The sequence below is a fragment of the Miniopterus natalensis genome, chromosome 8 (assembly GCF_054644295.1).
Source record: "Miniopterus natalensis isolate mMinNat1 chromosome 8, mMinNat1.hap1, whole genome shotgun sequence".
Classification (NCBI taxonomy): Eukaryota; Metazoa; Chordata; class Mammalia; order Chiroptera; family Miniopteridae; genus Miniopterus; species Miniopterus natalensis.
The window spans coordinates 6,838,274-6,853,281 of NC_142088.1; the positions used below are offsets into that span (position 1 = coordinate 6,838,274).

Here is a 15,008-nt window from a genome sequence, read left to right on the forward strand (position 1 = left end):
CTTTTGTTTTCAGTAAGTGCAATAAAAAGGGGAGGGAGAGACAATGAGGGCAACTGCCCTGGTTTGGGAGGTTACATCAGCAGAATGCAGCGGGTGCTAGGAATCAGTGGCCTGCATTTTCAGTCCTGGTTCTATCACCAAAAGCCTGTTTGACTTCAGCCAAATTACTTAACATTTCTAGCCCTCCCTTTCCCAGCTGTCACACAAGGTACTGGGACTAGTAATCTACGGCAGTTCCTGCCATGCCTGTGCACAGGCATGTTCTTATTCTTTTTGTCCATAGTAACATTCCTGTTTCTTTGGAGAATTTTTAAAAATGAACCAGGAGAGAAGCCCTCTTTCTCCTCTAGCAACTTCAAGGTGTTAGAGGCCACGTCACCTCTCCAGTGGGGAGACTAAAGTCACTGGGAAGAGAGAAATGACAGGGGACGGAGAACCAGAACCAGAGTGGTCTTCCCATCCAGCCCAGTTCTTCCTGGTCATTAGGCCAATAGAGCCCTGTTATACTTAAGTTAGCACAAACTGTTCTCCATACCCAACAACCAAACCCCCCAATGCTCTTCCAAATGAACATACAGTTGACCCCTGATCAGGGACACTGACCCTCCCCTATGTAGTCAAAAACCTGCATATAATGTCTGACTCTCCCAAAACTTAACTACTAATAGCCTACTGCTGACTAGAAGCCTTACTACTAACATAAAGAGCTGATGAACACATATTTTGGATGTTATACGTATTATATACTGTATTCTTTCAATAAACTAAGAGAGAAGAAAATGTTATTAAGAAAATACTGACGAAGGGAAAATACAGTTATAGAACTGTATGTATTTATTGAAAAAAAAATCCATGCATAAGTGGACCTGCGCAGTTCAAACCTGCGAAACTTAAGGATCAACTGTATTTAGCAGCTGTGTCAATAACTAATCATCACATTTCCTCTCTTCAGGTGGGTCCAGGTGACAGTGGCAGGTGAGCTGAAACTGCCCAGCAACTGTTTCTCTCTGCACAGGCCGCGTTGCTAGGAGTTTATGCGTACACATCACTAGCTCTGGAAGCCTCAGGAGTGCAGCCTCTTTCTTGGGACAGCGACAGTCTCCACCTCTTGTTCCCAAACCTAGGTAACTCCCATCACATAAGCCTATGATTGTCATTACTGATCCCACTAGAACCACCTGGGAAGCTTTTAAAAAGGACTCTGAGTCCCTGTCTCCATCCCTGTTCAGACTCAGATGATCTGGGGTGAATCCCAGGCACGGACTTGTAAAAGCTGCTTGGCTGATTCATAAAGACAGCCAGGCTTGATGTTCCAGAGCCCAGTCTTCAGAACTACATCACAAACACAGCTTGAGTATAACTACAACAGGATCACTCTACTGATTCAATCCTTCAGTGGCACCACAACACATTCCAGATAATTCCAAACAGGTCTTTTCATAAAGGCCTGGAGAGCCCTTTCTGCCGTTGCTTTCCTTAACTTCCACTCACTGATTGTGACCCAGAACTCTCTGGGTAGCCCCCAGGAACTGCAGCCCCTGTCCCTCCCAGGCTGAGCACTGAAAACACTACTCTGACTATTAAGCCACATGTGCACAGGTGAAATTCCATGAGACCAGGCCAAGAATGAACGAGAGCTATAAGCTGAACGGCTCCTGGCTCTCGGGCAGGGCTGGGATGAGAGTCCTTGCTGAACAAAGGGCATTCAGGAGAGATCTCAGGGAGAACACCTCAGTAGCAGTACAGAATTAACCCTGAAAAAAATTACTTCAGTAGACCCTCCTCAATAATTTTAAAACAAGCTACAGCAGTTTTCAATGGACACAACTATAAGACACCCAGTGCTTCCGCGGCCCATGGCTCCTTTAAGACCCGCTGCTGCTACTGGTCCAGGATATTATGGGGCAGCCTCCCCAGGCTGGAATGTCAGGCCTTAGCCTAAAACAGGTCACATGCTTTGACTGGAAGTCCTTTCTACCTATTCACACAGACACAGAAAGTCACACGGTATTAACTATCAGAGGAGTGCCTATCTTGGGGTAAGCAGGGTTCTTTGTGAATGAGTTGGGGTGGGCTAGCGAGAACTGGGCATCTGAGACTGACTCCATTACTGAGCCAGCGGTACATTCTCTTAGGCTGAGAATAAAGGGACCTGGGTCTAGTGTGAATCTTATCGTGTCTGGGAGACCTCATACCAATTGCACAATGTTTTCATGTCACTCTTATCTCCTTTCCTGGTTTTCCCTAGCAACCCACCCAGATGAGCTCCCTGGGGTACCCCTCCATGGAGCTTTCAGGCGTGTGAGAGGCACAATTTCATAACGTGTAAGCTACTTATAAACAGCATAAACTAGCATTAACTTAAAGTGGCTCCACAGTGGCAAACAATATAATTTAAGTAAGTTAAAGTTTACTAAATAAAATAAAGCACTTACCTGAATTATTAAAGTAGTATTGCTGTTGTGGGTAACCATGATTGGAGGAGAAAATGCCTAAATGTGAAGGAAACAAGCATTTTAATAGCAGCAATAAGGCTTGTTTTACACCCCCCCGTTATTGAGGTATAACTAACAAATGAAAACTTGTATATGTCTAGGTTGTACAATGTGTTTTTTTTAAAAGTTGCTCATGTGATGATTTAATATACACATACATTAAGAAATGATTACCACAATCAAGTTAATTATCACATCCATCACCTCACAGCTACCATATTCCTAGTATGTGTAAGAATTCTTAAAGTCTACACGCTCAGTAAATTTCAGGTAAAGACACAGTATTAACTACAGTGAAGACGCTGCGCCTTAGATCCTCAGAACTTACTCATCTTATAGCTGGAAGTTCGTACCTTCTAACCAACATCTCCCCACTTCCCCAGCCTCTGGCTACTACTGTTCTACTCTCTGGCTCTATGAGTTTGACTGCTTTAGATTCCACATACAGGTAAGGTCATACAGAGTTTGTCTTTCTCTGTCTCGCTTATTTCACTTAGTGTAAAGTCCAGTCATCCACGTTCATCTATTTTGTTGCAAATAACAGGATTTTCTTCCTTTTATGGCTGAATAATATTCATTGTGTAGATATATATCATTGTATATGTAAAGTTATATCATTGTGTGCACATGTATCTCACATATATGTAAGATATCTATCTCTCTATCTATTTATCTCTCTATCTACCTAAATATATAGCTCACAGCTTCTTTATTCATTCATGCATCAACAGACCCTTGGCTATTGTGAATAACACTAAAATGAACACGAGAGTGAAGATAGCTCTTTGAGATAATGATTCATCTCCTTTGGATATACTCTCAGAGGTAGAATTGCTGGATCATAGGGTAGTTCTGTTTTTAATTTTTTTAAGAACCTCCATACTCTTTTTCCATAATAGTTATATGTACCTATTTACAACACCCACCAATGGGGTAACAGGTTCCCCTTTCTCCACATCCTCACCACACTTATCTCTTGTCTTTTGATAATAGCCATCCTAACACTTCCTGATTTCAAACTAGATTACAAAGCTCTAATAATCAAAACAGTGTGGTACTCGAATAAAAACAGACATGTGGACCAATGGAACAGAATAGCCATAAGGCTTTAATTGCCAATCTTTCCAGTTAGGAGGTTCTTTATAAGAAACTCCAAGGTCATTTCAAGTGATTTCTAAACCACTGTAAAAATAAACTCTCTTTTGTTTGGGGCTAGCCCTAGAACCTGTGGGGGACAATGAAACCCTTACTTAACCTCTGAAGTTCCTTAAAGGTTCCTGTTGATGGTCTTTGCCTTCCAAGGTACCAAGCTTGGGCTTCGAGACCTCTGCACAAGTGCAGATGCTCTGGCTATAGAGAGAACTTGCCCCCAACAAGACTGTTAGGAGAGCCATGCTCCTTACCCTTCCTAAAGGGCTTTCCCTTTCTTGTCCTTAAAAGGGCAGTAGGACAGGCAAGTCAGCACTGCAGAAGGAAGGGAGAGAGGGAGGAGGCACAGGATACACCTTCGTGATGCTCCTCTCCCAGGAGTGAGACAGCAGCCGGCACGTGCCTGTCTATTCTCCATAGGTTCCTGTGTCACCTCAACTCCCAGGTCACTCTAGAGCTCTCTCCAGCTTTCCCCCCAAAAAGGCACAGAGACTGCAGGCTATTTGTAAATAGCACTGGATGTTTGTTTCGGTTTGTATTTTCTATTGTATTACTTTGAAATCAGAATGATGTAAAAATGTCTCCATAGAAAAAAGGCAAGGTTTTAAGAAGGAAAGCTGAGAATTTAAATATTATAATTGCAGGGGGAAGTCATCTTTACACACAAAATACTTGCCTACATTTTGTAATGTGTGCAAAAAGCATTACTAACCACTTAATCTTCACACACACGCAAAAATGAAACAAAACATTAAACTCCTGAGAATCTTTTTTTTTTTCTTTTATCCGCATTGAGAGCATTTGAGCAACAAAGCTCATTACTAGATTTCCATTATTAAGTTGCATCAAAACTAATAAAAGTGGACATTTTCAATAAATGAAGCTTTTTGTTTCCTTCAAATTGATTCTCAGTGAATCCTCCAAGCACACACACTGGAAACACAGTGATGAGCAAACACAGGGAAATAGAATCTGCTTAGATGCAGCACAGCCTGTGAAAATCATCCAGAAGTGAGCACAACCTGCTAATAGAGGCAACGGCGCGAGCCCAGAAAGCTCTCTAATACCATGAATATTACATGGTTCTTCAGAACGCGAGCCATTGCCACAAACTGTGAAAACAAATTATTTGTGGTTCAAGAAAAGGTAAAATAGTCTCAGAAGATTTCCCATGAATAAAAGATGAAATATTGGAACTCTCATGGCCTTTAAGACAAGTGTTTGCAAAATAGGGTCCCTAAAAGTCAGAACCAGTGTAGATTTTAAATTTAGGTCTAAAAAAATTCGTATATTTCTAAATAAAATAAACTGTTTTCACTGAGAATCAATTTGAAGGAAACAAAAAGCAAAAAAAAAATTTTTTTTAATTAAAAAGCAGGAGCCAAGCTTTAAGCAATAACAGCCTTGGCCTGGTCCTGCGTGACTCTCTCTCTCCTGCCAAGAACCTAGTGGTCACTGAATTCTTTCAGGCACTGGCCTTGCACTTCAGCACAGGTTTTTCTTTTTCAACTCTGCCTTGCACATATATGAACTCATGGAATATTGGAGGATGATGCATTACTTTAAGCCCACATTAGTCTGTGCATTTTCAAGGAAGCCGTGGTTTCCTGAGTAGCATTAATGCTGAGGGTTTACATATATGCCACTACTTGTCCCTTAAGGAAGCCTCAGGTTTAGGGTTTGCAGCCCCTCTGGAGCAGTGTGAGGAGCTGTACCAGGCGTTACACTTCTCGGTTTAGGAAGATACTATTAGGAATTCTTAAGCATAACCACGAGGTAACTTGGGGCTGCTTCCATCCCCATTAAAATTAAGGTGAACTTCCAACTTGTCATGCTGGAGGTGCTTGGTTCTGTACCTGCACAGGTTTCCATGACTTTCTTCAGGGGCCCGTGAGTGTACAGGAGTCCAACAAGAATCCCGGCCAGATGCCCAGCGAAGGAGGTCCTAGGAGAGAAGCAGACCTGCTGTGAGCATGCTCTGCTGCCGATTACAGGCAGCCGGTCTCTCTTACCCAGAGCATGCCAATTAGTCACCGTCTGCAGGCTTGTTCCACATCATGTCTCTTACGCTGAGCAGCATTTAACTCAGTCCAGAGAACATTTCCTACCTTAGAAAGGGGGGAGGCAATAATAACAACCACCACATGCTTAAAATGCAGTCTCCCCCTAGACCAAGAGGAGGGGGCTGGCTCTTTCAGGGCACTGGAAGCATTTTGTCAACACAACCCATTATATTTCTTCTAGTTTTTTTTGAGGCTCTTATCACAGAATAAATGACATCAGTTTTCTCTGAATTAAATCTTGAATTATGCAGCCATTGGGAGGAAAGTGTCTATCTGTGCTTGCAGCAGAGCAGACAGCTGAGTTTTAATACATTATTGACCAGTGCAGCTGAGAGCAAGAGAAACGGCAGACAAGGTTGAGATGTCCACGTGGCCACCCTCAGTGTCACCACCTTCTAATGTCATCTTCATACATACCTATGAGTCATTCAGCAAAGTGACACAAAAATGTAAACCTTAGGCTCGGAATAGGAGTCAGGACATTAAACTGGTTCCACTCTTGTTAAGAGCATCTAAGACTGGCAATCACACGTGAATTCAAGGCGGGCCCCAGCTACATATATGCTGAATGAACAGAAGAATGAAAGAAAATCGGCCAGCAGGTCTCCCTGCCCCAGCTCTTGTCTCCCCAAACCCCACACTCCACCATCAGTGGCCCTCCTGAAATAGAGTGCGAGGCATGTCACTGCCACCCTGTGAAACCCAGACTTCTCTGCAGCCTGCAGCAAGGCCCTCCAACAGGTAGCCTTGCCCATCCCATCCCTTCCTCCACCCTTACTGTCCGCTAAATCCACCCTCCACCCACAGCCAGACCCCCAAGCGCTCACCGGCAACCACAAGGCTAAGCCAAACAGCACCCCTGTCACAAAAATCAGGCCCCAGCTGAAGAGTGGCTCTTTCCTCTCATGGCCTCCCTTCGCTATAGAACAGATCCAGCCTCTAGGTAGGAAACCTGTTTACAAACATGTTTTCCTGTCTGTCTCTCCCACAAACCCCCTAAGGAGAGTCTTATGCTAATTTAGAAGCTAAAAAAAACAAGCAAAAATGATCAAGTACATGAATACATTTCCCTGGTGTGGGGAAAGGCCCCCTCACTCCAGAACGGGGCACTTGAAAGTTATCAAGGAGCCAACGTAAACTCCAGGAGTATCATGATTTTTGTGTTTTCCACATCTATCAGATACCTAGGACAGTGCCTGGCAGAGGACAGACGTTTCAATGTGTTGAATGAATGGTTGAGTGTCCCAGGATGGTTTCATCAAGACCATCGGTAGGCAAGTTCAAATCCCTAGATCTTCACTGAGCCATGGCAGTGACGAGGCTGACGTTCAGTCACCCACAAGGCCTAGAATCAAAGCCCATACACGTCGCCTACCACAGAGCAACCAATAGAGGAAAGAGGCCCTGGAGCACAGGCAAGATGGCAACAAGTAATTTCCATTGTCTCAGGGCTAGTGAGAGACTTGTTGGCACCCAAGGAGAAGAGGAGGCAGTGGAGCCCTTCAGAGAAAAGAGGAAAGGAAGCCTTCTGTAGATAGGATGCCACTGGGGCTTGTCCCCATCAGCCAATTCAATCACGCCATTGCCCAAACAAGCCCCTGCACGTGCCACACACATTGAGAGCTGCGCGCGCGCACACATCCACACACACACACAAGCATTCCTTCAGGAGAGCTATTATTTTCCTCAAATGTATCTACCTCCCAGGAGGCGTAACCTGATAATAAAAATACGGGATCAGACACTTGGTTTCCCATTTTCAGGGAAGAACAGCATGAACTAGGCTTCTCTTTAGCTTTTTAAAAAAATAAAATTAAATAGGGCTTATTTTATTCTACTTTTAGGCTAAATAATACACTCCAACTAGTTCTAGGGATGGCAAAGAAAGTGGTAGTTTGAGGGATACAAAAAAAAGGGCCAGAATCACTTATTAAAAAAAAGTAGTAACCTCAATTTAACTGAAAAGAATAAAATAACATCAATATTTTGAAACTTTCTAAACCAATCTTTGTGGTGAATCATATAGTTATAAAAATAACTTGGAAGAAAATTTCAATTTAAAACCCTAACCTATCAAACAATCAATCTTGACTTTCATTTACAATTTAGAGTACAATACAGTTCAATGAATTTCTCATTTCTCCACATGGAACAGAAACTCTGGGCACTGGCTTTCATTTCAGATCTGGTAAAGACACAACTAAACTTCTTCCATGGCGAGATGGAGGGAGAGGAGACCTTGGAAACTCAGGGGTTTAATTCCACGCAGATGAAAACCACTCATCCTCCCGTGAAAGTCTCAGAAAATTCCTTTTTTCGTGACATCACAAGAAGTCCACTTCCACCGGCAACAGATAGGGACACAGGGGGCTCCCCACTGATAACAATTTCATTTCTATAAAGGTATTCTTTTTTAAAAAAAAATAAAAGTAGGAAGAGGTTATGAATTATTCAATCAAAACTGAGAATCTCTCAATATTTACACAATGAAAAAAGGAAGTATATGCTCATTTAATGAGGTATATTAACTTCCTTCATGCCACTGGTAACCATCTGACAAAGGAGCTCCCTTTGCCCTCGCCCTGCGAGAGGAAATGGACCTGCAGAGAGAAGATACAAATACAACTGGGGACTATCTTCTCCCCAGCAGCACTGGGATCAGGGCACTTCACACCTGCCTCTGGGGGTGCTGCAGAGGCACAGAGAGGTCCTGGGAAGAAGGTATTTGCATGCTCTAATCAGCGGCTGGGATCTACCTTCAAATGTAACAGCTTTAGAAACAGATTGTGTTATTATGATCATGATGATACATGCAAAACAGACATTTTGACGTTTGAGGTATCTGAGGAAACCTGTGTGTTCACAGCAGCCCTTCTGAAGGTGTGGGCTTCACTCTGTTCTCAGTTCTGCCTGGAGGGTGACACCTCAAGGGAAAGCCCTGCTCTTAGGAACAGCTTCCTCGAGACCTTACTAGGTCCTAGGCCAAGACCGAGGATTTGGTTACAGCCTGCCACCCTCAATCCTAAATCAGAGCAATTCCTCAGGGACAGAACTACCATATTCAACTTTATACTCATGACCGCACCTGACGCAGTAAACGGCCTGGACCCTAACACTCCATAAATAACTAATGAATGAGTGGAGGAGTGGAATAAAAATGACACACAAAGGCACATATCTAACATACGTTACAACTGTATTATAAAAACACAAGTTGCACATGGTCACCAGTTAATAGTTGTATTAGTATCAAATTTCACTGGGAAGGGTAATAATTGAACATAAGCACCCCCTTAGACAAGGTATGACATAAAACATGTGCTCAATTAATAAAGCAATAGCACTAAATGTACTATTACCCCCTAAAATTGGTCACTTAGAAGCTTTATTTCTTCTAATAGCTCAGTAGTGACTCCCTTTAGGAAATCCTAACAGCTACAATCGAATGCTGTCTGTGAGGGCAAGATCCAATCCCAGGGGCCAGACACATCACAGCTCTGTACAGCCACACAGGTTACGCGCTGCACACACCACCACGAGAAGGAAGATACGTTGTCCAGGGCCTCAGTAGTTCCACAAATACTGGAAACATCCAATATTCAAACTCAGGTCATCAAATCTCAACTTCAGAGTAGCATCAACGTAATTTCATTTTAATAGTGGACAAAACCTTAACCTAGTAGTTCTTAAACTTACTCAGGTTCTAAGCCCTTTAAATGTCTGATGAGAGCCATGGATCCTGTCCACAGAAAAACTACAGATACAAAATAGTTTTAAAGTTCACAGATGGCTTGCATTTCATCCATGGACCTCTCCTGAAATACCCTGACATGAAAATAATCATCAGGAACGCAAGAATTTCACATCAAGCACCAGATCTAAGTAGTTACATACGCAATCGGAAAACATTTTATTTGTCCTCAAATCCGAACACAGGGGCAGCCATTTACTTAGATTACTTAAGTTTATTAAGATGCCCAGCTTCTTTGCTGCGCCATTGCTCTATAATGGTATGACCTACTTCTAACTTCAATTTCCTTTTTGGCTAGAATCCCACTTTTAGTAATTCTTTCAGTCTAAGGTAAAGGGTAGAAAACTCTACTATTGTTTTTGTGTCCAAAAATGTCTATATTTCAGTTTCCTATTTTGATGATAAATGCAGGCTCTGCTGGTGCTGCTGAGAAACGTCAATCAGTCATTCCTCTGTTAGGCAATCTGTCTTTCCTCTCGGCTTTTAAGATTTCCTCTTTACTTTGTCACTGCACCACAATCATTCAGTTGTCGAGTCATTTCATTTACCCTCCCTGACATTCGCTGTGCTTTTTCCATCTGAGGTCTCGTGTCCTCCTACAATTCTGAAAAACTGTAGAAAGCCATTATTTTTGCCCTGCGGACTTCAAGATATGCAGCATTTGCACTTCCCAACGCAGGCACTCACTGGGAGTTTACAGAAAAAGAAAAAAGAAGGAAAAAACGTGAAGCTAAAATCAAACCAACAATACTGTACGATGCTTCTAGGGGATAGTGATGGTGAAAAGGTAATTAAAGAATAAAACTAAGATTAAGATATGTCAGTCTTATCTCAAAGCTGGAAAAAAAAGAGAGTGGACTTCAGCTACGCAAACTACATGCAGGTATTAACACCAACACCCAGTGCTCTCTCCAATCTGATCCCGATCCCGATCCCACCAGCATAAGCAGGACCCCTCGGAGAGGCCATTTGTAAGGCTGAGCTACGTGATTATGCAACATGCTCCCGCCCTCGCGGGCCTGTGAGAGTCAAAGCTAACACTACGGCGGAAAGCTGCGACAAGCTGTAAGGGCCCTCCATTAAACGGCAAGATCTTTCCACAGCTGAAGGCGCTGCCCTCTCGGGCACAGCTCAGAGAGCGGAACATGTGTTACTCTAAGACATAATCTCCCAGTGTGTGCAGAGCAAGTGACCTCGTTAAGGATGCAAGTTGATGGAGGCACAGCATTGGACAGAGTGAGAGAACAGGTAAGGTAAGAGGCAGTCAGCTGGAGAGGGCCGATTGTACTGTACATTTCATCATTTCCCCTGTGAAAGCAGTTACTGCCAGCGAGGGACTGAGCTGATCAGGAGTCCTGGGGCTTGGATATTAAAGCAACTTCGGCAAGAATTTTTCAGGTCATTGATCCTGACAGGTTGCTTCTGCCCTAGTACAGTACTCGTAAGCTCTGCTCTACCCTCGATGCATCTTTAACCACTACAGCGGCCCACATCTTTGGCAATGGCAATCTGGGAAAGGTCTATATGTTCTCCCTCTTCACCATACCTACCTCAGGACCACCCCTGCCACCTTAGGCCACAGAAGTAAAAACTAGCCACCGGCCAACATTGTATTTCCCCAAAGGTAGCTATATTGGCAATACTAATAGCCATGCTGATTTATTAAACATGGTACCGACCTCAGGCATAGGGCTGGGAGATGACCATTGACATTTTCTTAAGTCCCAGGCAAACATGATCTGGACAAAAACAAGGATAGTGCAGAAGCAGAAGAACCCCCTTTACAATAGAACTTCCCAGATCAAAGGTGACACCTGGCAATTCCACATACCTCAGCCTGGCAGCAAGATAATCCCAGGTGCTGATTCAAGGAGGTAGCATTCATTCATTCAACAAATATTTACTGACTACTACATACACAAGACAAATATTTACTGACTACTACACACCAAGACAAATATGGTCACTGCCTCATGGAGCTTACAGTCCAGCAGGAGAAACACACACACAATTGTGAACGGTGGTATATGTAAGAAAAAGAGGCTACTTTCCCTCTCTGGATGGAAAGGTGGTATGGATGGCTCCTTAGTGGCACTAAAAGTGACATCCATAGGATTTGGAGCTCACATGCCCCGAGGTGAGGATAGGAGCTCCTGGCAGGGAAAAGCACACATGTACAAGTTGTGGGCTGGGAAGAATCTGGCGTTTTAAAAGCACTGGCATGGCTATTAGGTGGATGGAGCACAGTTAGCAAGGGGTACAGGTATGGGGTGTGGCATGAGATGCATCTGGAAAGAGAGGCCAAAGGCAGATCCCATACAGGCCTATCTATGTGCCATGGGAAGGAAGTTGGGTTGTTTTTAAGTGCAATGAGAGGCCAAGGGAGAATACACTCTAGAGGTGACAATGACCAGAGTAAGCAGAAGACCAGTGAGGCGGCCAATGCAGTCCAGGTGGAAAGTGATGGCAGCTTGAAGAGGGTGGTGGCAGCAGAGGCGGAGAGAAGTGGATGGCTTGGTGTCTATTTTGTTAGCAGAGATAGAGGACTTGCTGATGGATTCAGTGTGTGGTGGGGGGAGCCTAGGCTCTGGCTTGTGCAAGGGAAGGGATGATGGAACCACATACTTAGGTGGGAAGATAATTTAAGACTTCAGTTGGTGTATTAACTTTGAGATGCCTGCAAGACAACTAGAGACATCTAGCAGAGTATTCAGTAGGCATTATACACACAAATATACATATCTAAAAACAAGATTTAAAGGAAATACATAAAAACAGTAACATAATATGGGGGGGGTGACATCCCCCTTTCTAATTTCTGTACTTCTTGTAATGGTGTTTTAGGAATTTCTTTATTATTATTTATTTTTATCAGAACAGACACTGAGCAAGGCTCTCATGTAAAGAACAGACTTTCATCAATGTGGTGGATAAATCTAAGTATTTCTGCTGTTGTTGGGGTAAGTTGTTAAGACTTTCCCCAACTTGGCACGTGCATGTGTTTTTAAATAGCACTCCAGATGAAAATCATAATCACGGGCTTTGCAGTATTTACCATGTTTCTTTAGAATGTTGTTATTCAAATCTCCTTCAAATCAAAATGAAAGGTTGTGTCAAATCAAATGAAAGCACAGGTAAGCAAAACTGTAAACAAAATAAATGAACCAGAATCTCTCCACACATATGCTTACTCGGGGCTCAGATGTTAAAGACTCAGTACAACCCTGTGAGTGAGGCTTGTGTTCTTTCCCTCAGCAGACACCTCATAAAACTACACACATCCTGGAGTTCCCTCGCCCATACCTTCCACATTCCCTGCTGAGTTGATACCTTTTGCCAGAACTCTCCCCACCTGCTCTGCACCACCCCATGCCCACCCACCCTGGGGACAATCTAGGAAAGTGGTCATGAGCCCAGGACGGAATCCTGCGTCTGACCTTCGGGACGGGCGTGAGCCTGCACTGTTCTCATCACTGCCACAGCCGTAGCCAGGCTTCTTCATGGCCTGGCCAACCTTGCCCTGCTCCGGCCCATTGTCACCACCATGACAAGCAAGCACGTGCTCCAACAAGCAGGCTTGATAGCAATCATACGCCTGTTGGTAGCTCGCCAGTGTTTCTATACTAAAATACAAGTGAGGCTTGCTATACCCATCATGCACCTCTGCCTGCCTCTTTAGCCTCCTCTCTACCACCAGCCCCCAGCCCTACCCTGCCACCCCAAGTCTGACCCATCCGTAAAAGCCAAGCTTCCACCCTTCACGACCTGGTATGCACTACACCCTCTGCCCTCCACATCACACCACCGAGCCCTAGCCGAGCAGTCCTCCGGGTCACACTCTGCCCCTGCTTTCCCTGAGGATGGGGCTGCTCGCCTGGCTCCTGGGCATCCTCCGCACTACTCTAGCATCCTGCCCCTTCCTCATCTGCTGCTTTGTGTGCCATCACCCCACTGCTTAATCCAGCAGCCTCAGCCCTACCATCCCCAAGGCCCTCTTAAACTCAAATATTTTGGAACGCTCCCTCTATCTTCTTAAAATGAAATAAACAACACACCTACACACATACTTTTAAAAACACAGACACATCCACACATACAATCTCAACTCAACATAATGCCCTAGCTGTAACATAAGAAAAATATTTTAAGAGTAACATAACAAAGTATATGAATTATAAATGCTCAGGCACAGCACCCAGAAGGCTGTCAAGTCGTCCTCTGCCTGCAGCTGTGCGTGCAATCTGCACAAAAGCGAGAACAGCAAATGAGGTGGGCGGAGATGGGCTTTGTGACGCAAACCCACATGCAGGGTTCCATCGGCGACGTGACTTTATGTGAGGGAAAGGAACTTCTACTCCAAATAAAGCAAAGGAAAAATTTCCCTTAAGCTGTATTTACAAATCAACTTACCATTTTCCTGGAAAAGTCACTGTATATTAAATCCATGCCAAAAAACAAAAATCGTTGTGTTTCTATGATAACACAATTAGGTTTTAGGTTCAGATAATCATAAACAGCTTTTTCACCTATATAAATGTCCTTTCAACAGACTAGGGGTGGGGGTGCATGCAGGACCATTCTCATTGTGGGGGACTGTTTTGCGCACTGTAGGGCAGCTAGCACCTCTGGCCCCTGCTCACCAGATGCCAGTAGCACCCCCACTATCATTATAACTAAAAACAACCCTACAATTTTTCAAAACCTTTCCTGGGGACCAAGCCACCTATCGCAGTGGAAAAACCACAGCAAATGCTTATTAAATGTTTGTTAAATTGATGACCTTTAATCATTAGGCCTCAAGAATATTTCTTTTCAAAGTACTTCTCATGTGACTACACTCTGCACACATTCCAAAAATTCCAAGTAAATTTACAACATCTTGAACTGATATGCAAGAAAACTCCCCACCACAACTGAGGCCCACATGGGGAGTTGGAATAGTTGAAGGAGGCCGTGATCGCTTCCACATTGCACTGTGGTGGGATAAACGCAACTTGGCACGTGAAGAACGCTCTGCCATCTGCTATTACTATAGATGAAAATATTTCTGCATACCACATGAATGACTATTTGCATATCACCTCCAGAAAGTAACTATGAAATGAAAGAGAAGTTGGATTGTTTATAGCCTGATTTTAATGTGTGCTGGCGTTAGGAAGCAAACAGATCTTCCTGTGCTTGGCCTTAAAAGGAATTTTCAAAAGCAGTGACATACCTGGAAATCCCATGGCTCTATGGCAGCTGGGCTCTCTAAGGTGGCAGTCACTTAAGTCTGGCTCAGGTGACCTCAATGAATGGGAGATCATAGGGATACACAAGGAAGAGAGGGCAGCCGGGAACAGTCTCAACTGTGAACTGTGGAAATGACTTCTCAGCTTTCCCCGTACCCACAATAACATGAATGAATGGGCTGCCATTTTCCAGGTTGTAGTCTTAATCCACTGGTTTTCAACGCTGGCTGTGATTAGAATCTCTCTAAGAGGTTTTTAAAATTACAGCTCTTTGCACTCCCAGAAATTCTGCCAAAATTGTTCTGGGGTGAGACAGACC

General features: G+C 43.8%; 1 protein-coding gene across 1 annotated transcript in view; it reads right to left on the reverse strand.

The window, feature by feature from the left end:
• RHBDD1 (rhomboid domain containing 1) overlaps positions 1–15,008 on the reverse strand; it is an 84,888-nt gene that overhangs the window by 37,028 nt on the left and 32,852 nt on the right. The window contains exons 4-5 of the mRNA XM_087819557.1: positions 5,501–5,589; positions 2,436–2,492 (exon numbers count right to left, since the gene is read on the reverse strand). Of these exons, the coding sequence (XP_087675683.1) occupies positions 2,436–2,492; positions 5,501–5,589 (146 nt within the window). The remainder of the gene's footprint in view (positions 1–2,435; positions 2,493–5,500; positions 5,590–15,008) is intronic.